At 34.7% G+C, this 23405-nt stretch overlaps 2 protein-coding genes across 2 annotated transcripts in view; both read left to right on the top strand.

The window, feature by feature from the left end:
• Positions 1-8773, top strand: part of LOC126815845 (telomerase protein component 1) — a 49365-nt gene extending 40592 nt beyond the window's left edge. Inside the window, exons 42-47 of the mRNA XM_050541827.2 lie at positions 311-438; positions 1028-1180; positions 1582-1729; positions 3021-3224; positions 4046-4171; positions 5779-8773. Coding sequence (XP_050397784.2) covers positions 311-438; positions 1028-1180; positions 1582-1729; positions 3021-3224; positions 4046-4171; positions 5779-5910 — 891 coding nt within the window. The 3' untranslated portion in view covers positions 5911-8773. The remainder of the gene's footprint in view (positions 1-310; positions 439-1027; positions 1181-1581; positions 1730-3020; positions 3225-4045; positions 4172-5778) is intronic.
• Positions 8774-9632: 859 nt separating this feature from the next.
• On the top strand, positions 9633-23284 carry LOC126815858 (F-box only protein 31). Its single transcript, XM_050541854.2, has 9 exons — positions 9633-9797; positions 10424-10486; positions 11026-11102; positions 11981-12154; positions 12786-12857; positions 14826-14932; positions 15458-15617; positions 16621-16844; positions 17691-23284. The coding sequence occupies exons 1-9, from the start codon at positions 9638-9640 to the stop codon at positions 17845-17847; spliced, it is 1194 nt and encodes a 397-aa protein (XP_050397811.1). The 5' UTR covers positions 9633-9637; the 3' UTR covers positions 17848-23284.
• The last annotated feature ends 121 nt before the right edge of the window (positions 23285-23405 follow it).

Genomic DNA, 23405 nt, shown 5'->3' with positions numbered 1-23405 from the left:
AAACTGAACTCATTGACAGACCTTATGATCAAAAGCACCCCAAATGAGACTACTCATGATCACCCCCCGCACCCCTCAATAGAATATAAAATATAAAATATAGCCATGGTCTTTAGAATAAGCTGAACTGATTTTCTTGCTTGTTAATTGTGTAGACTGACGAAATGTTTCTGGACATGCAGATCATGCAATCTATAAATACAAATGATATTAGAACATTTATACAGAGTCATTTGTCAAGCAATTATAAAGAATTTGATATATAATATATGGATGGTTTTTATTATTTAATAAATTATTGTAATTGTAGGCTGACGAGACGAGTGTAAATGCGGCCTGTTTCATCAATAAAGCTGGTACTAAATTTGTCACCACAGACAACCGTAATAACATAGCCGTGTGGGATATAACAGAAAAAGATGGAGTCACACTTGTGACGTAAGTTTATCTTTTCAACTTTATACTTATATAATACAAATTTCTTTTGATATCGTATTTGTCCTAGCTGATATTAGAGACCTTAGGTATCGATATGAAAAAGAACTCAAAAACTGTGTGGAGTATAGAGAATCTTCTGCTAGTAGTAATATATAATTAGACCATATATTTGATTATCTGAATAGATATATGTCATAAGGCAACACAAATAAACTAAGTTGTTTCTCAGGCACCGCACGTATGCAAAATTGGTTGCGCTTTCAACCTTTTTATTGGTCTTGATAAAAAAAAAAATATGTAACACCCGCTCGAACATTGATTTGACTGCTATTGCATTTTCGAATACTAACCATTGTAGCTTAAATCAGTTATTTATTCAGGAATATTCTTGACGTGAACTTAAAGATGGAAAATTATTTTCCTTTCAGTCAGTATTCAGTGCTTGAATAGACTTGATTTTTGGGTTTATCTTCTATGTATGTACAATAAATGAAAGCAAAACAGAAGACAAGTGATGACTTTCTGTAATGTTCTCATCAAAAAAAAAGAAAAAAAAATGTTATGAAACCGTGTATTTATGTTATTTCAGATTAAACCATATATTTGTCAGTGAAACTTTGATACTGTCCGTGACTTGGGGTCAACATCAACCGGAGCTATTGCGATCCGTTTTCTGGACATTAGATTGGAAAGGATCTTTGTGTGGCTGGAATCTTAACACCAAAAAATGTCAATTTAAAAAGTAAGTATCAAAGGTTGTTGACGTAAGGATCAAAGTATTATCCTAAACTAATTTTCCCTTTGGGGGCGGGGGGGAGGGGGGGTGGTCCAACCATCTAACACATGCACTTTAGATCATAAGGTCTGTTAGAAAGAACATAAGTGGCATTATTTCGAACTCAAGCTTGTGTGAAACAAACAATTAGTAGGGACGTCTGCCAACAATTCTGGTAGGTTTATCAGGGTCCTCCATCCCATTGCTAAAGACCCCTACGCTGAAGCGAATTTGTAATAAAATTGAATCATGTTAGTCCTGAAATGTTTGATCGAGTGGCTGTTAAACCTCATTTCCACCCCCCTCTCTCTCTCTCTCTCTCTCTCTCTCTCTTTCTCAATCACTGACAGGTTTATTTGATATTTCAGACGACTAGACGAGAACATTCAACCATTTGGTACACTTTATAAAGTCAAGTTTGCTGGCAACTCTGCCGATATCTTGGTTACAACAACACGTGAAGTATTTGGATTTATAAATTATAAAGAATTAGTTGCAACAGAATATGATATACAAGTAAGTACTCTAACAAACTTAATCTCCATTGTTGTATGGTGCCAAGGTGACTCAGTATATAAGGCATTGTCTTTGTAATCGAGAGTTCCAGAGTTTGATCCCCGGGTTGGCAGAGACAGTTCCTCACAATCTTTGATCCCAGAGATAGTTTACCCTTCATTTATCTCTAGTAAAACTTGCCGGCCATTTTGAATGTCACATGATATATCCTTCCGTCGATCGCTTCACAAAGATCCAAGATGGCAGCTTAAACTTGCGTTTCTTCAGAAATTTCACATATTAGCCGAATCACTCACATTGTGCGCTAAAAATAGTTCTGGTTAAATCATCAAATTGGCTATTTTCGAATGAACTTTTGATGTCAAGATGTGGAAAATGTTCCATGGATCATTAATATGTAACTCATGCAACAAACCGATGCCAAATTGTCAAGACATTGGCAGCGCAGCATTTTATTCTAACAAATCCTGCCAATCTGTAGCCACAGGGGGTGGAGCTTAACAACTGAATCTCGCACTGATTAATGTCTGGCGAGTTTTACCACAGATAAACAAAGGGTAAAATTATCTCTGGGATTGAGATTGAGTTCCTTGTGTGGTTTCCCCCTTGCATAATTGTCAGTGGAACAAGAAAGAACATTGTCTAAATTCGTTTGGATGGGTTGTATAATCAAGAACCAGTGACAGTTGATTTGATGAAGGGAGCCCCGATGACTCAGTGAGTAAGATGCTGGCTCGTTAGCTTGGAGATAATGGTATTGCTCCCAGTGTTGGCCAAGAAAGTTCAGGATTTCCTGGCGTGGTTTCCCCTTGTAATTGGTGCAGGATGGAGGGCCTGACAAGGACAGCTGTCTAGTTGTTCGGATGGGACAAAAAACTGAGGTCCCATGTACACATTGGCGTGTACGTAAAAGATCCCTTGGCACTTGAAATTCGATATAAGAGTAGACTGTAGTGCCGCTGTTCCGGGCAAAATTTACCTCATAGCACACCACTGTATGACATATTCCCATCTTCATTAGCCCAGTCGGAGCAGAACAGTGAGTGTTAAACCGCATTTCATTTTTCTCATAGCACCCTGTGTCTACGTAAACCTGTCTTTATTAAACCGGTTGGTGCAGAAAAGTAGGATCTTATACTCAATTTCATTTCATTTGTCTCAAAATGGCTAATGTTTTGAGTTGACGAGACAAATAATGCTGTATAGTTAATTAATTTTAGTTCTAGTTCTTTCTATGCATGCTCGGAGCAGAACAGTAGGCTACATTTCATTTTGTTTCATTTCTTGATAGGCTCTTGATTTGAGTTATAAGTCGGTACTAGAAGACGACGAGGATGACGACGAAGAGTCAGATGAAGACGATACACCCGTTGCTAAACGTGAGAGGACCTGGATCCTAGACATGGCACAAGACACTTATCACTGTTACTATGGCGATTCCAAGGGGCAGTTAACTCTGTACAAAGTTGAGGAGGATACTGTATTCACAATGAAGGTAGGTTCAGTCAAGGAGGTAAAAGACTTTATTTTTTTGAGATGAAAAACTATCCACAATTATCAACAATAATAGAGCCAATATGCTCCAATATAAGGAATATCTGATTTAGAAGTTCTGAAACCATGGTTACTATATGGTGGTACAAAGCATTACCCAGTTTATAGCTGCTTTATCATGACATTTTTTAGATAATTTCATACAATGTTTTTACAACCACTAAACATACATTATGCAAGAGCTAAATCTGCCTATTAGTGGTCTTTCTTTAGGCCTGAAATGTTATATAAATTATTAATTAGACTTAAATTAACTTATCAAGACCATAATCTAGACCATGATGCCATCTCTAGCCTGCAATATTTAGCAGATGGGAATACATTTTGTGAAATATAATTAAACGTAAAATTATCATACCAACTTTAGTAATGATGATCGAGACTAGCCTAAAATTCAAAAGTTAATATCTCGGTTCAGAGTGGAGTAGCTTGACTGAAATTATCTATTTTTCAACTATTATAGTGGGAACTGTCAACTCTGATCTAATCTCCCATAATTCCCCTTTAATAATAAAATTAGAAACAATTATAAATTCCTGGGCGAATACATGAAATAAATGAGAACGGTTTCAGCTGTGACCAACTTATTCCAATATTGATAAAACTAAGTATTAATGTTAAATGTTTTGATAATGAAACCTCTGCAAAACATTTATGGAATTTTCTCTCTTGTGTGTTTTGATTGGTAAGTTCACCTGAAATCGACTAATCACAATCTGACTTATATATCCACATTTGACCATGGTTATTATCTATTTTCAGGTCCACAGTGCTGCTATCAACTGTGTTGTTAGAACTCCTAACTATTTATTTACTGGTTCAGCTGATTGTACTATTAAAGTTTGGGATTTAAAAGCCATACAGAATTGGGAATTAGATAATGCTCAGGTAAGATTGATAGAGACCGTCCCAATCCCAATCGTGTCAGCCCCATTAATATAATGAAACAGAGTTGGGTTTGATGCCTCGTTAAGATATTACTTTGGTAATTTTGAGACTAACATATGCAATATATATTTCTGTAGTTTTAGGGGCAATGCACATTTCACCTAATAATCTTCATGGATTTCCAACTTCCAATGGCTCTTTTAACTGCACACAAATCTGTACATGATCGTTTCCTTGGTTTTCCGTACCATCTGAACAACTAGTTAACTCCTGTCTGTGTGGGGATCACGTGGCTAAGTGGGTAAGACGCTGGCTCGCTAGCCTGGAGGTCGGGTGTTCGATTCCTGCATCGGCCGAGAAAGTTCATTCAGATTTTCCGGCGTGGTTTCCCCTGTCAGTGATGCAGGACGGAGGGCCTGACAAGGACAGCTGTCTAGTTGTTCGGATGGGACGAAAAACCGAGGTCCTGTGTACACATTGGCCTACACGTAAAAGATCCCTTGGCAGTTGGAATTCGATATAAGAGTAGGCTGTAGCGCAGCTGCCCGGGCAAAATTTCCCTCATAGAACACTGTATGGCATATGCCAGTCTTCATTAGCCCAGGTTAGGAGCAGAACAGTAGGACGTTAAACCCCATTTCATTTCATTTCATTTCATTTCCTGTCTGTGTTGGTGCCGAAAGGACTGACAATGATTGTGTGCATTGGTCGATTTCCAACTTTCAAGGGTTCTTTGACATGCACACCTCTCTGTACATGATCGTACATCTGATTTCCATTCCTTCATCACAACTAGATGACATTGATATTGGTGCCTGCAGGGCTAACGATGAAAGTGTGCCTAGTCTATTTGTGCACATCATACCTTGCAATTGCACACATAACTATAAATGTAAAAGTTACTATATGTTGACTGATGTATTGTATATTGAAGAGACATTAAACTACATTCCATGCACAGGTCATGCAAGAAAGGTATAATCACCTTCCCAACTCGTGAATTTTTGTCTGAGATTTTGAAATAAAGATATACAATGTTATTCCTAATTTGGATCCACAGGGGCTTACTAACCAGAACGTCCCAGGTTCAGTCCCGATGTTGACTGAGAGAGCTCCCTAGGATTTTTATATGTTATTTACCCTCGTCGTAGGACAAGGAACAGTGTCTAGTTGTTCAGATGGTATAAAAAAACTATGTCCTGTGTACACATAAAAGAATCTTTGACTGTTGGATAAAGAGTAGATGGAAATGCCACTGTCCAGGTTTCATTAGCCCAGTTGGTGCGAAGAGTAGGATGTTAAACCCCTTTTAATTTTATGTCATCTCTGTCTCTCACTATATCTATCTGTCTGTCTCTTTCATATATATCCAATTGACTTAATATATATGTTAAAGTAGATAAAATACAAGTACTTCTTTGTTTACAGTAGATAATTAAATGCATAAACAAATAAAAAAATACGTCCAGGTAAAAATTTCTCCACTTTACTTCATTCTGACTAAATCATATAAGCTAGCTGTCTGCCCTCTATAGGCGTCTTAAGATATTAATAATGTATATTGAAATACCATACATAGATATATATATATACATATGTATTTTCAGGTTGGACAATTTTTCTGTACGTCTCCTGTATTAACGTTAATAGAAATCAAGAACACAAACTCTGCTGAAGTTAAATTAATGTCCGGTGATCAGCTAGGTAACATTACTATGCTGACATGGGTGTCTGGATAAATGAAGACTACTGTGGAATATGGTGGATAACAATATTATATACCCTATGTAATCCAAACATTTGAGACGACTGGATAGACCACCTTGAAAACATTTCAGATTTCAGGCATACAATGTAGATGTTAATATTTGACTACATCTAATATGATAATATAAAAACAAATGTTGATTATATTCTTGCCATGTAGGGGACATTAACTTTAAATTAATGTATGGTTATTTTCTATTCCTTTTGAACATTTTTTTCTCTCACCTGATTAATGTGTAAAACTGTGCCATTACTCTTGAGAAGATGATCGAAAAATTAATTAAAACAAATTTTGTTTGTTTCTGCTATCAATAAATATGTTATAGAGTAACATTTTAGGCCTAAAGAAAGACCTGCAATAGGCAGATTTACATCTTGCATAACTTGCATAATGTATGTTTAATGTTGTTGTGTAAATAATTATAACTGTTTTGTTAATTTATTTTTATTGACTGTGATCTACATATGTAAATGGAATGTTTTCTATCACAAATGTAACTTGTTTTATAATAAAAAATAAAAATATAAAAAAAATATATGTAAATATTGTAGATATACGTACTTACTACTTAATCTTTCTAGAACAGGTGATACCACTTCCAGTGTAGGAATTTCATCTAATTAAGTAAGATTAAAAGAAGTTAACCCTTGTTAGAAGAAATGCTAATTTGCTGTAATTTATAACAATATTGTGAATATAGTTTCTGCCAGAAGATTTTGTGAATTATGTAATTAGTTAGGTGACTGGAAAATCAAGATGATTGTATTATGTAATTGGTTAAATGTAACTGGAAAATCAAGATGATTATATTAATTATGTAATTAGGTACCAGTTGACAAAGGGTCATCATGGATCAAAAACACTATTTCTCCACATATTGTCCTGTTAACTTTGTTACTCAGGTATTGTTTTTATTTTGAATTATGTATTTAGTGTATATGACAAAACAAAAACCAAGATATAGATTAAATGTAGACCTGAATTATTGTTTAGTATTTAAAACAGTTTGTACAATAACCATTTCATAATTATTGTACAATAAGCTTATATTTGTCGACTTTATTATGAAATATTTAAGAGATTTTGTACAATAATCTTTTTTTTGTATTACAGTAAGGTTATATTATGAATTGTAGATATTTAATCGAATTTATATAATTAACCTTTTCATCATTTTTTGTGACAATCAGCTTATTTTGTAGACTTCATAATGAATTATTCTGTGTAAATATTTGAAAGATTGTAAAACTGCCATTTGTTTCGGGTGGGCAATTGTAATTTAACATTTTGTATTTATCATTTTGTAATTAACATGTATTTAATATGATTTGATATTATTTTTAAAATCAAGAAAGAACTTTGAATTTAATGAGAAGAAGTTCATTATCTTTTGGACATTAACAAAGTTATAACTAAAATATACCAGTAAATTTAATTGTTTAAGTGAATGTATTGTAGTCTAAGAGAGACACATCTAAAATAAGAATACAGATTTTTATCTAGCAGTATTTCACCGATATATTATAAGCCTCTAATTCATGGCTGGTATAATAAATAGAAAAATCATAAAGGATAGGATAGGAAGAATTAAATAAAATAAACTAAACTATTAAAAGATTTCTGTCTTTGTATTCCAAGATATATGTTAAGGCTAAAAATATACACAATTTTAAGCCTCCTACGCAGAGAGCTGAAACAAGATAAGGTTTTGTTTTAAAGACGACAAGGAAGTATAATAGATAAATAGGTTTTAAGTTGAATTATATCCAAGACTATTATTTATATATTAGGGTAGGACAAGTTAATTGGGTAGAAAGGGTGTAACATGATTATTTAAATATACAGAATTATTTGTCTTTGAGTATTATTTTATTAAGGGAGGTAACTTTGTTTTAAAAGGGGTTGGGAGAAGAGGGGAGGGGATTACTGAGAGGGATTATTTTTTTTAAGGATAATGTTCAGGGGTTATTTTTATTTCGATATATAAAAAAAATTTCAAATCAATTGTATTTAATTTTTGGGATTTTGTCAAATTTTTGTGTATTTAAATCAATTGAACGAGTTGAGCCGAGTGGGCTGGGTTAGGCTCAGTGGGTTGGGCTGGGTTGGGGAGTGTATATGGTAGTGTGAATGTAGTGAATAAATATATTATTATTTAAGAAGACTGATTGTATGCATGAGTTGTTTTTGTCAGACTGGGTGTTCCATAAATATTCTTAGCTTTCTGTGTTTGATTTAGTCCCTGTCCTTTTATTTTATTTAATTTAAAGTATGGATTAAAATCTCTTTTTAATAAATCTGGGAAGGCTACTCGCCACTTTATAGTTTCATGTTTTAAATAAAATAGTTCTCTTCTCTAGCATTTCCAGGGAAATGCTTATTTGTGGGTTGGGAGTGGGGGAAGTAGGCCTAGTTATTATTTATTTTTTCCTAATACCACAAAGATTGATCAGTAGTTTATGGTCCACTTCCAATGTTGATTTGCACTAATCTCCTTGTCTTTTATTCATTGAAAGTGATTTAAAGAAAAATTTAATTAAAATTGTTTGTTTTGTTTTGTAGTGTTCACTTCTTTTAAATTTTCTATATTTATTTATGGAATATCCAGTTCCGGTTTGTCTTTTTTTATTTTTCATATGTAAAACATTTATGGAACACCCACTCCACCAATAGTTTTTATTAATGACTATTCTATACAGTGTGTTTAAACACCAGTATAGAATTCAGAGAGAGTCGCCATCTTCTATTTAGGAAGCTTTGTTTCACTCTGACAGTCCTTGTTTTTGTTTGTTTTTTTTCTATCTATGAATAAATTTATATTTATATAATTATAATGTCTTCTTTATTTTATTTCCCGCAAACCCTAAAAATGCCATTAAAAATAATGAATCTGGTGAAACAAAAATAATTGTCTACTTACACATGGTGAATGAATGAAATGGGGTTTAATGGCCTACTTTTCTGCACCTACTTGACTAATGAAGACAAGCATATTATTATGCCATAATGTGTGCTACGAGGAAAATTGAATTCCAGCTATCAATGGTTCTTTTACGTGCACGCCAATTTGAACCTTGATTTTTTGTTCCATTTAAATGACTAGACTCACCAGACGTTCCTAAATTCTTGCCAGGCCCTCGTACTGCTCCCCGAAGAGGAGAACCCATGCCATATAATTGTGGTAAAAGATAGTCTGTTTTCCCATCATTACATGTTTTGGGTTCGATTCCATGTTTGAACCAGACAAAGATTAAAATTTTGAAGGGAGTTATTATGTCATTTTATGACATTTATGTCTTTTTAAGACTTAACATTTGATTATTTCATTTTTGTGGTTATGTAAGTCAATGCAAGTCATTTTAATTATCGTGCTAAATTTACAGATAAATTGCCAGAAAAGGTTAGTTGGGGATTACTAGCTAGAGAGGTGTATATTTTCAACTCTATGATTTTAACACAGGCACTTGAAGGGATTAAAATAAAACTTCTTACGCAAACAAATTATTAAAATAAAATTTAACCCTATGTTAGTCCCGGAATGACGTAGTTTGTGTCGAGTTAACGTTAAACCCCATTTCTCTCTTAATACATTAACCAAACATTCGGCCCATTGGTCCATGCAATAAAACTGGAGATTCCCGATTAAGAGAAAAAAAAAAGAGTTGCTTCCCCTATATAGTTGCGGAACGTAAACAAACATGGCTTCCCGACTTCAATTTTTAGGCCTGCCTCCAGAACTTTTAATGAAAATAGTGAGTTACCTGCCAGCTAGAGATGTTTCCAGTGTTTGCCAATCGTGTAAGAAACTTCTTCAACTAGCAGATCAAGAATTAGTTTGGCAAAATTTAATTAAAGCAGGTAAAACGATCGACTATCCAAATTCTTATTATTGATTAGCCTTGTTTGACATTTTGTATCATTTCTGTTTCACTGTAGGCCTATTGCTTGTCAAAATCTGTCCACCATTCAGATATATCCTACCGGATATTATATGGACGTACCGCAAGCTTATGTAAGATAGAGGACAAATGGACTCAGACTGCCAAAAGTATGATAAGTCAATGCAGTACCGGTAATAATAACAGCTTCATCATGCATTAATAATAGCTTCATGCAGTAATAATAACAGAACTAGTAATTTGAAGTCGAAAGCATATTCTTATGCACCCACGGCAAAACGGTAATATATAGATTTGATTGGTGCTAGTATGGGACTCCATTGGAAATAGTCCTGCATATCCTTATAGGACTGACCGTCTGACGAGCATCTGTATCAAAATCACAACAGGTTGCGGTTGGAATAAGATATAATCTTAGTGGACATCGCAGTGGATATAGGACCGGATCTGGAAAAACGATTAATCAGAAGTCAAGACTGCTTCTTTAGTTTAGTTTATGCGAGTAAGGAACCAGTTCTGAGTTTAATATAATCACTTCGGTCTTTATATAGCTTCTGTTTAACTTAAGTTAATTTTGTATTTCAGAGTTTAACATCAGAAATCAACTGAGTAATTATCATGGTTCATATAAAGATGTCTATACAAAAAGTAAGTTTACACATGGAGGTAGAATGATTTACTAACAGGTTTATATTTTATAATTAATTGAAAGGGAATTTTGTCACTGTATTCATATATAGTGTACATGTAAAGCAATTATGTGTTTCATCCCACAATAGCAAAATTGTACTTGGTGAGGAATACAGGCAATAAGGTAGAGTCCAAGCATATCGGGACCAAAACTTTGTGCAGGATTCGCAAAGTCAGCAACTATTAATTGCTTGTATCTTGTGTGCTAATATCGCTACGATTTCTAGAGCCCAGTAATCGGGGGTGGAGGATGGAGGACATGGCAAGGTAAAGCACCCAGTCATTTGGATTGAACAAAAAAACTAAATTTCCGATGTATTGGCAGACAGTTTGAAATCAAATAAGTGTAGTAAATGTACATGTATGCCCGTCTCTTTAAGACAGCTTGGGACACAAAAGTAGAATGTTAAAAAACACTATTTCATATCACATCACAAAATAATTAACCTACCGGTAATATGTATGTCCATATAAATGATTATTTCTATATTTTTCAGTTCTATATGAATATAAGAATATGTTGGGATTATGGCAGCCTGAAATGGGTTCTTATGGTGGTCTGTTACACATAAAGGTACAATTTTACAATATGTCATGTAGAGTGAGTAGACCAGATAATGTTTAAATTCACTACAGGGATCAATAGTGAGAGTAACACACAACAATGTTTACCTTTTATGTGAACGTATATTGTCATCAATCCTCTCTGTCCATCCTTACATTCACAAATTTTTCATCCAAGTTTAATGAACCTTTGTAAGTTTGTTGCCTTGTATCTGTGAGATCTTGGAAGAGCTACAGTTTGGGGGCTGGCTCTATTAATGATGGCACCAATCAGTCCTTGTTTAAAAGGTACATATGGTTACAAAATACTAAAATGGCATAAGATGTGATTCCAAGCAGTCTGTATATTTGCATTGTTTTTGTATAGTGTAGCTTGTCCATAAAAATGCTCAAGGCGCTTGGAGATGGTATATGAAGCTTATCAATGTCACAATGTTCTGTTGTAGTATAAGTCGAAAAGAAAATGTTTTCAGTTTTGACTTAAAAGTTCCGAGACTATCACATCACCTTATATCAATATCTGTTGCATTCTTTAATTTATGATTTTGATTTATTGTCAGATCTGGGAATAGAGTTTAACTTGTACCTGTCAAAATGTCAGACACAATGAGCTGGCACCCGACATTTTGAATCTTGTTACTTGTATTAATCATAATGTCAGTAAAATGCCAGAAAAAATAAAATGCAAATATTTTCCAGACAAATTGACAAGGCACCAGAGAGGTAATGCCTTACAAAGAGTGGATTTGTGCCTGACAATGTCAGTGATATGGATGCCTTATTTCCGAGCTTGGTTGAATTCCACTTCTCATTTGATGTGGAAAATGACAAATTTTATAGTATTTTGGTTTGTATTTTGGAGAAAAGATATATATTTTATTTTTTTAGTTAAGAGAAGGAAAGTTGATAGGTGAAGAATGTTTCGCACCAATAGATCCTGACGTTTACCAGAATTTACGAATTAAAAGATTGTTTTCCATTCAGCTATCGGGTGATTTATCGTGTGTTGATGTTTTATGTTATCGTGGTTTCGCTGGTCCACATCCGAGTCACATAGAATATGTAAGTTTCAAATATGTTTTGGGGGTTGAGTGGTTAACACGTGTGCGTTGCAACGTAAGGTCTGTCATTGAGTCAAGTGGCATGGTTTCGATTCACCGCTTGTGCGTGACAAAAAGTAGGGTCGCATGTCCAACCTCATGGGTTTTCTCCAGGTTCCTCGGTTTCCTCACCCTACTAAATACCCCTACGCAAAAGCAAATTAATGAAATAAAATTGATCCATGTTAGTCCCGAAATGACCTAGTTTGTGTCGAGTGGACGTTAAACCCCATCTCTCTCTCTCTCTCTCTCTCTCTCTCTCTCTCTCTCTCTCTCTTGCTATTTTTTACCCTTCTTGTTAGAGTCAGTCCTAAACAGTTTGATATTTAGTTCTTCAGAGTCATGATGTTTTATTGAAAACTTCAATATAACACCATGACTGGGAATTGGGCAAGAAGAATGCTGATGGGTCTAATTATCAAATTTTCATCTCCTGGCAATCTACTTTTGATAATTTAAAAGATATATAATTTTATTTAAAATCTACTTTTGATAAATTTAAAGATATATAATTTTATTTTAAATAATGTGTATTATCGATGTTAAATATGTATTATAGATAATTGTAAAATACTTATTTTATATTTTATTAGACAGAGTCTGGTAATGTAAAGTTTCGCTGCTCAGATTCAGATAGTCACAAACATCCAGAGGGCAAACAAAGTGTAAGTTATAACAAATATACTATTCAAAAAAAGTAGGGGATATTTGATTTTTAAGTGTTATTAAAGTCACCTAATGAAACTGACGAAGAAACAAATGACAAAATGAAATGAAGTTCACATTCATCGATTTATTCCAAATGATCGTTAGACTAAGTAAGGCACAGACTGACCATTATAAGGGTAAAATGATACCCGGGGTCAAACAGCAAAGTTACCACAGCATCACAACCAAGTCAGTAACGGGTAAATCCTCCTCTGTTTGCCAAACAAGCATTGATCCGACGTGGCATACTCCTAATGAGACGTCTAAGGTCATTTTGGTCCAGATTGACCCATTCCTGTTGCAACGCAGCAGCAAGTTCTTGGACATTGGCAGGACGTTGTTGACGTTGACGTAACCTCTGTCCAAGCATGTCCCAGACATGCTCGATGGGGGAGAGGTCGGGACTCAGTGCTGGCCAAGGTAATGTGGTGATGTTCTGTTGTTGGAGGTAACCTGTAACGATCCTGGCCCTGTGACATCTTGCGTTGTCATCCTGGAAGATGAAACGGCGGCCATGACGTCGTGCGAACGGCACAACATGGACTGCCAAGATGTTGTCCCGGTAGTACTGGCCTGTAACACGCCCTGCAACAACATGTAAAGCCGTTCTTCCAGCAACAGTGATGCCTCCCCACACCATAACAGAACCACCCCCAAATCGATCATGTCTGATGACGTTAACGTCTTGGAAGCGCTCGTTTCGACGACGCCACACCCTCCTACGTCTGTCCAAAAAATCAACAGTGAACCTTGACTCATCTGAAAACATCACATTGCTCCAGCGTCGATTATCCCAGTGTTGACGATCCCTACACCAACGACGTCTTGCCTGAATGTGATGATCTCTCAAACAAGGGATCACGCGAGGACGTCGGGCGCGAAGGTGACCCCTATGCAGTCGATTCCGAATCGTCTGGCCACTCACTCTCACACCAGTGTCTGTTTGAAGACGAGCGCTGATCTGATTTGCTGTGATGACACGATTTCTCAAGGCCAAGGTACGGATAAATCGATCCTGGGCTTGAGTTGTCGCCCTTGGTCGACCTGAGCGTGGTCTGTCCTGTACAGATTGTGTATCACGGTATCTGGACCATAGCCTGCTTATGACAGACTGAGAAACATTCATCGTCCGCGCCACAACCGCCTGTGTTGTGCCGATCTGTAGCATGCCAAGGGCACGTAACCTTTCATTTTGGGTAAGCCGACGCATATCAAAATTTGTTTTCTGGTCGCTAAAACAATTAAACTGATATTTCCACCCTGGAATTCAATGCCACAATGACTGTAACATTCAAAGTCAGAGTCGTGCAAATCTTGGGTTGGACCCCCATGATGATCCCAAGCATCACCTGCATTCCATGCGGTAGCTATTGGTGCGTTTGGGCGTCACATGTAACTGGAAATGTTTCTTCTGTTAGGTTCTATAGTGACTTTTTTCGTAGTCATTTGCATATTTTAGTATTATGCCCCCAAAATCAAATATCCCCTACTTTTTTTGAATAGTATAGTATTTTTTTACTCAGCTTTCTTGAAAAGATATGTGGAAAATTAATAAAATGGGTGTGGTTTTCCCCTGGTCATTGGTGCATTATGGAGGAACTGTGAAGAAACTGCATCTAGTCGTTGAGGTGGGACAAGAAACCAAGGTCTTGTGCACTTGTGACGTCACGTGTTGATGACATTATTGACAGTCATCTTTAACAGAGATATTAGAAGACTTTCATAATCCTCTGTAATTGGGTTGGAGTTTGAAATAAACTATATACCCCAATCCGTTTTGTTTCCAAAATATACAAATGGTAATCAGTAGCATTAACTAAAATGGCCAACTAGTGCATAGAGTTCAGATTCTGATTTCAACGAACAACTTCTTTGCAGAATATTATTTAAAAGACATATTCAAATTTAAAAAAAAATTATTCCAGGAGTTTGAAAGTTGGCTTGTAGAAGAAACTGGACAACGACCAAGTGAATTCTTTGTTCATGGACAGGAATTATTATTGATGAAGTTTTTAGTTACAACACAATTGGGGTAAATAACATTATTTGGCTTAAAACTAAAATCAAGGAATTCAAAACTCACATGAAACAGCTAATATATGAGAGAGATTTCCTTTCGACGTCTCTCTCAGAGTAAACCAAAAATTTCTGGACTTATTTGTTTTTCTTATCTGTCAAATGAAGTTCCGTCCATCCATCCCATTGTTTAAGATATTGTTTATGAAACTTTGTACACATAAACCAATTATAGTTTTTTTGCCTTTGGCTCATTTGACTTAGCTTTATATACAAATTTTTATTTTGTGTCATAAACCTTTCAAGATAATCTTTGTGTAGAAATATATACACATCAGACTATTATACTACTTGTGCCTTTAACATCTGTTGTATTTCCATGGAAACAAATTTCACCTAGATTTTAGTGTGAAAGGAAATGGAAAGAAATGGGGTTTAACTTCTTAGTGTTTTGCTCCAAATGGGCTAATGAAGACAGGCATACCCTTATGATGGAAATTTTGTCTTGACATATTTCATATTTTAACTGTTTGTATTTTAGATGTACATATGATTTGACCAGAGTTCACCTGCCTCCACCTGAAGTTGACGTAGTTATTCAACCTGGTTTATTTAAAGGTAATTATGGTGGTCATGGTATAGAACTCATCATGTTAGAATATCTACCCAATAAAACAGAAGCCCACGGCAAGAAAATTACAGTAAGCAAATACTTTTTAAATCCACATTTTTTAAAATTATGTGATCTTCAATAAAACAGAGAGAGAGTGGAAGGAAACCAGAGGACCCGGAGAAAACCCACGAGGTTGGACAGGCAAACAACTCCTTGTCATATACAACCAGGCAGGGAATCGAAACCACGCCAGTTTACTCAATGACAGCTTTTATGATACAGCTCGCACACCCTAACCATTCAGTCATCCAACGCTCCATTCAAAAAAACAGTTCTCCAAAGAACTAAAATATGAAAAAATTTGACACAGACAATTAATAAAACTATCTCAGTACGTTATGTGTTATGACCTGGTGTGGCTGATTGAGTAAGAAGTTGGCTCGTTAACCTTGGAGGTCCTGTGTTTTATCCCAGTGTTGGTCGAGAAAGTTCATCGGAATTTTCCAGGTTGGTTCCCCCTTGTCAGTGTTGTTGGACAGAGGGCTGGCAAGGGACAATGTATAGTCAATCGGATGGGATACAAAACAGAGGTCCTATGTTCACATTGGTGTGCATGTAATTAAAAGAAACCTTGAAAGTTGGAATTTGAAATAAGAGTATGTAAGCAAAATTTCTTCATAGCACACTGCATACCATATGCCGATCTTCATTATCCCAGTCGGTGCAGAAAAGTAGGACGTTAAATCCCATTTGTTTCATGACCAGGAGTGTCCAGAATTTGTCAGCAGCAGTTGGGGGAAGCGAGGATGGAAATAGTGAATCTATTCCTTATTATAATTTAATGGCTTTCATCAAGCTCTGGGGGTAACTTCATTTCATTACCCCGATCTCTGGACCTAGAATGTACTTACATAAAAATTATATATATTCTCGTAAGTTAAATAAAAGTTATATTTGTTTTCTTAAGTTAATTAAAAGTTATATTTGTTTTCTTAAGTTAACTAAAAGTTTTATTTGTTTTCTTAAGTTAATTAAAAGTTTTATTTGTTGTTTTTTTTTACTTGAACTAATTTTATTTAATTTGTTTCCAGGGTGATCCAAATGTTCCAGCCAATAAAATTAGTTTATACATTGATCTGACTCGACCAATGGTATTATCGATAGAACAGCAACGAACGATTGACCTTTTACAACAGATAGATATACCCGACCTCCCGCCCGACACCTATCCCAATAATCTACAAAAACAGTCATTCCGTGTTCCTGATGATTGCTTCGAAAGATTTAATCGCACCCCAACATCTTGTATAGCCAGGTACAGGAAATAATAATTTAAACTAAAACTGTCTTTTCATTGGCTACAGGTTAAAGTCCTAGTCCAAATTTCAACTCTTAGCCAATAAAAACGCAGCAATCTGAATAAAATACAGATCGATATTTCGTTTCGTTTTCTTATACTTTCGATGGCCTCTACTACATGGAGATCTGACCGGTTGTAGTGGAAGGTGGCATCAGGGATCATACGAGTGATTTTTGACCCTATGACATCAGACACCTGATTAACCAATTAGCGTTGATGTTTCTAGTGGTTTACACACAGTTCCATGCATCTCACGCCAAAAACTTGCCATAACAGACCATTTCATTGGCTAATCCCTCACACCATCCAGAACACAGGTTATATATTAACTCTTCCAGATCCTGGTGTAGTGAATACAAGTGAAACAAAATTTTGAGCTATAAAAAATACGAAACGAAATAGGATTTGTGTTTTAATCAGATTGTAAAGTCAGCTTTCCTAAAAACTAAGGAAATGTAATTTGAATAATATAACGGTAAATGTTACATGTTAAAATTGTCTGTCATCGGTTCCTTGAAAAAAGGCATCGCCTGAGTCACAGAAGTAGTAAAACGGTCCTAAAATAGTTCACAGCTATTAGATTCTAGGACTATAATCAAAGACAGTATTCTCAAGACAGTTTGAATTTGAAATGAGAGAAGGCCATAGTGCCGCTGTCCAGGCAAAATTTCCTTTCATAGCACACTGTCTGGCGTATGTTCAGCTTCAATAACCCAGTCGGTACAAAACAGTAGGATGTTAAACCCCATTTCATTTCACGACAGCCTTATACTGTAACATTGTTTTTTTGGTTTTTTTCAGGTTCCATGCTAATGGGCAGATTGCAGGACATGACTACAGTAACCCGTCACAAACCCCAGGCCATTGGGTGGTTTTTAATGAGAATACCTTTGGTTTTCTGTGGCTGGAACTGAAATCATTTAGTCTTTATTCTAGAGTAACAGAGGAATTTGATTGATGATATATTTTATAATACATGTAGTTTATATTTTCACTTTTTTCAACTCACCATGGTTATTACATGGTCCATATTTGCCAGTAGATAATTATTTTCTTTTGTAAAATGAAGATTCCAGGGGAAGAATGATCTAAGTCACATTTTTGTCTTTTGGCATAAAAGGCAAAACAGACTTATGGACCTTGTGGGTTTAATTACAACTTAAAAATGATGTTTAATATGAATTATAATTACCAGTACAACAACTGACTTCCACTTTTCAGCTAAATTAAGGTCAAATAAATGGTATGATGGACTTATATTTGTCCTGGAGCCCATTTTAGAAGGGCCTTGGTTCGATGTGACTCTGATCGTTTTTACCTGAAATTGATTGTTCCACAGAAAGCTTATACATTTTGCTACCAGATGGCGCCATTAACTAGGGTTCGTTGAAAAAGTGACTTAGATCGTTCTTCCCCGGGGCTTTGCAAATGCTTTTTGATTTGAAGTGATTAGATTATGCAAAATTACGTCTTACATGTTCTAATTAGGCTGTTACCAAAATTTGATGCGAATCTGTGGGGTTGGATGGCCGAATGGTTAGCATGTGCTCGCTGTATCATAAGGTCTGTTATTGAGTTAACTGACGTGGTTTCGATTCCCCGGTTGTACGTGACAAGGAATAGGGTTGCCTGTCCAACCTCGTGAGTTTTCTCCAGGTCCTCTGGTTTCCTCCCACTACTAAAAGACGCCTACGTGCAAGCGAATTATTGAAATAAAACTAAACCATGTATTTGTCCCGAAATGACTTAGTTTGTGTCAAGTGCACGTTAAACCCCATTTCTCTCTCTCTCTCTTTGATGGAAATCTGCATTGATGTCGATATTTTGGGTGAAATGGGGTTTAATGTCTAAACTTTTCTGCACCAACTAGGCTTAGTAAGATTGTACTAAAAATTTGATGGGAATCTGCAAAGCCCCTGCTATGATCTCAACATTTCCAGATTGTACTCAGAATTTGATGTGAATCTACACTGATGTCAACATTTCAACTTATGACATTTAACCATTGCTTTATTTCACTATCGAATTGGGCATAAGCCAAGCAATTTGCCAGAAAGGGAAATTTTGCCTGAAAAGTTGTCTACTCTTCAACAGTCAAGGGGTCTTTTATGTGCTTGACACAATATAGCCTAGTTGGTGATGATGTGCCATAAAACTCAATTTCCTTCATTCGGTCATCCACACTGACAAGAGAAAACAGGATTGAAGACAATGGAATTGAACCTAAGACCTGTTTCCATTTTTCCAAACAATATTTTTTTGGCATTTCCCTTGTCTTGTTTCAATTATATTCACCGGCTTTAGAATGTTAAACATACATTATGCAAGAGGTAAATCTCCAAATTGCAGGGCTTTCTTTACGTCTGAAATGTTATCTAAATTATTAATTAGACATTAATTAACTTTTCCAGACCATAATCAACTCTCGATGGCATCGCTAGCCTGTGATATTTACTGGATTAGAACCCAGGCTACTGCTTCTGATTAAATCAAAAAATGGATAATCGAGATTATGTTTTTTATTGTACAGACTTAAGTAATGATGATCGTGGCTAGGCCCAAAATTCAATCACTAATACTCAGTTCAGGGTGGATCAATTTGACTGAAATTTTCAGCAAATTCCCTTTACATTATCTAGTTTTAACTATTATAGTGAAAACTACCAGCTCTTTATCTAATCTCACATAATGTATCTTTAAGTGTCAATCAATTTATATGCCACAAGATAAGAATATTTAAGATTATATTTTTAAAAATATTGTGATAATGCTAAAAAATGTTGTATTCTTTTGGTAATATATATCTTTTAATCACATTTAGCCTATGATTTAATTTTTCTGTTTAGAAAATAATATTTCAGTTAGAAATATGGTATGGGCTTGAATGATCTCGAAAGAAATATATCTTTGAGATCTAAAGTGTGCAATTGTATGAAAATTTCATTTTGTAAAATGTGTGAATGAAAAAAAAAACCCCACTGGACTGTTCAGATATTGATTGAATTAATATTTTGATATGCTTGGTTGCGATGGTGTTAATGGATGATTTGAAGTTGCTATGGTTATAGCTAAATGTATTGGTATTCTTGTGTTTATTAATTTTGTAATATAAAAAAAAATAATATTTTTCTAGCTTAAGACTGACAACTACCAGAGATACTGAAATAGGATCTCCATCACTAGATTTCTCCATCACTAGATTCTCCATCACTAGATTTCTCCATCACCTAGATTTCTCCATCACTAGATTCTCCATCACCTAGATTTCTCCATCACTAGATTCTCCATCACCTAGATTTCTCCATCACTAGATTCTCCATCACTAGATTTCTCCATCACTAGATTCTCCATCATCTAGTTTTCTCCATCACCATATTCTCCATCACTAGATTTTTCATACTTTATAATTAGTTACTATAGAAACCTGATTATATGATTCAGTTACTATAGAACAAGATTATAATGAGAAGTTTCTATAAAACTGGATTATATGATTTAGTTACTATAGAAACAGGATTGTATGATTTAGTTACTATAGAAACAGGATTGTATGATTTAGTTACTATAGAAACAGGATTGTATGATTTAGTTAATATAGAAACAGGATTGTATGATTTAGTTACTATAGAATCATGATGATATGATTTAGTTACTATAGAAACTGGATTATATGATTAATAACTATAGAAACATAGTTACTAATAGCAATAGGATGAATTGATTTAGTGACTAAGAATCATGAAAATTTAATTTAGAAACGTAATGATTTAATTTAGTTACTATAGAAACTGGATGGTATGATTTTGCTGCTATAGAAACATATGATTTGATTTAGTTACTATAGTAACAGGATGGTATGATTTAGTTACTGTAGTAACATAATGGTATGATTTAGTTACTATAGAAACTGGATGGTATGATCTAGTTACTATAGAAACTTGATGATTTGATTTAGTTATTATAGAAACATGATTATATGGCTTAGTTACTATTGAAACATGATTAAATGATTTAGTTACTATAGAAACATGATTTAGTTACTATAGAAAAATGATTATATGACTTAGTTACTATTGAAACATGATTATATGATTTAGTTACTATTGAAACAGGATTTAGTTACTACAGAAATAGAATGGTATGTATTAGTTACTATAGAAACAGGATGGATTGTTTTGGTTGTTATATTATTGATAATGATGTGACTGTGATAAAAAGATTTATATGTTTTACTGATGACAAGATCTACATTTCTAGATCTTTCCTACTTTATAAAGCAGGTAGCTCACATTTAATACATTTATTTTTTGGTGGCATTAATTTCTTATTTTATTCTACTTGTATATAATAATTATCAAACATATTTGAAGATAATGTGGATTCTTGAAATGTTCTACAATTTAAACTAGAGTATAGATAGAGTCCTTTTCAAAATCAGATATTACAGATTTATTTTTTGTGGACAACAGTTTTTCTTTTTTTTTTATTGACTGAAAGTAGGAAAAGCAGATTGTAAATCTTAATAGAACTTGTCTACGACATCAGCTTTGGTGGAAGTGGAGGCAAAACTTTAGGAACGAACGAACGAACGAACGATCTTAATAGAATGGATTTGAATAAAAAAAAGTTTGAATGGTGTCTCATTTCCAAAAGAGCACTTAAACATATATTATGCACAAGCTAAATCTGCCAATTGCAGGTTTTTCTGTAGGCCTGAAATCTTATCTAAATTATTAATTAGACATTGATAAACTTATCCAGACCATAATCAACTCTTGATGGCATCGCTAGCCTGCGATATTTACTGGATTAGAACCCGGTCTGCTGCTTCTGATTAAATCAAAAAATGGATAATCAAGACTATGCTTTTTTATTGTACCGACTTTAGTTATGATGATCGAGGCTAGGCCCAAAATTCAATCGCTAAATACTTGGTTCAGGGTGATCAATTTGACTGAAATTTTCAGCTTATTCCATTTACATTATCTTGTTTTTAACTATTATAGTGAGAACTACCAGCTCTTTATCTAATCTCCCATAATGTATCTTTAAATAGAACAACTTTACCTCTGATGAATTTGGTCATATGGACCCAGCTCACCAATTATTCCTACACCTTCTTTTTAGCAAGAGGTTGTCACAGGTTGCCCCATCTGTGGTAGAAAGTGTTTAACCCCACGAAAATTTGGAGAAAAGTTAGAGCCGGTCTAAGATACAAGAATTAACATTAAAGTCAATGGAGAAATAATTGGTGATCTGTGGCCATACTAGAGGTAGGGGAATCTTCTTTAGCCACTTTTATGCAGGGCCCTCACAAGCCTATGTGGCGCTCCTGGGCAAAAGTTTACTTTATCTAAATAACTATTTATTAAATCAGCTTCTATGCTTGTATGTAAATTTTTATGTTTATTTCTACTTCAAACCTCCATTTGATTGTAAAAGCCCTATAATATATCTTGGAAAAATCATAATTCCACCCTCTCTATTGGCTGAAATATGAACTGGTTTACACAGGGTTGGGGGAAGCAAAGTTTGCTATATCAGGAGGCTAGTCCATAAAAATTCAAAGGGCCGTACACTTTGAATATTTCTGATATGCACTTACATAATTTGCCACCCCCAAAGAAGTGTCCCCCCCCCCCCCCCGGCATATGCACCCCACCCCGCCATGTGTGGACCCTGCTTTTATGGAGTCCTACTACAATGAAAATGTTCTTATAATACAGTGTTCATTTACATTCATACTTAGTGGTTTAATAAGTTTTAAATTTTGTGCTCTTCCAACCTATGACCCACCCCTCTGCTCCCCATTCTGATATCTAACAGTGATAAATGATTTTAAGACTGACACAGGAGATTCCCAGAAATGATAAAACTTTTAGATTAAATGAGGTTTATTTGGTTCCCGAATTGAGCTCTTTATTTTAGTGTATATAGGCTACTTACCATGTGATATTTCCTTCATATTATAATAATATACTATTTTGTATAAAATAATGTACCGTTTATACTCTTCTGTATTAAATAATGTACCGTTTATACTCTTCTGTATTAAATAATGTACCGTTTATACTCTTCTGTATTAAATAATGTACCGTTTATACTCTTCTGTATTAAATAATGTACCATTTATACTATTCTGAATAAAATAATGTACCGTTTATACTATTCTGAATAAAATAATGTACCGTTTATACTATTCTGTATTAAATAATGTACCATTTATACTATTCTGTATTAAATAATGTACCATTTATACTATTCTGTATAAAATAATGTACCGTTTATACTATTCTGTATTAAATAATGTACCGTTTATACTATTCTGTATAAAATAATGTACTGTTTATACTATTCTGTATAAAATAATGTACCGTTTATACTATTCTGTATAAAATAATATACTGTTTATTAAAATCTGAAGTAATAAATTTAGTTGCATTTATTAAAGGTCATTTTCTTTTATTGGGGGGGGGGGGATATGTTTCTGGAAAAAGCATAGGCCTGGAATGGCAC

Source organism: Patella vulgata, chromosome 3 (genome assembly GCF_932274485.2).
Source record: "Patella vulgata chromosome 3, xgPatVulg1.2, whole genome shotgun sequence".
NCBI classification, from domain to species: domain Eukaryota; kingdom Metazoa; phylum Mollusca; class Gastropoda; family Patellidae; genus Patella; species Patella vulgata.
Note: the sequence above shows the minus strand (reverse complement) of the source record. Positions and strands in the feature narration are given on the sequence as shown.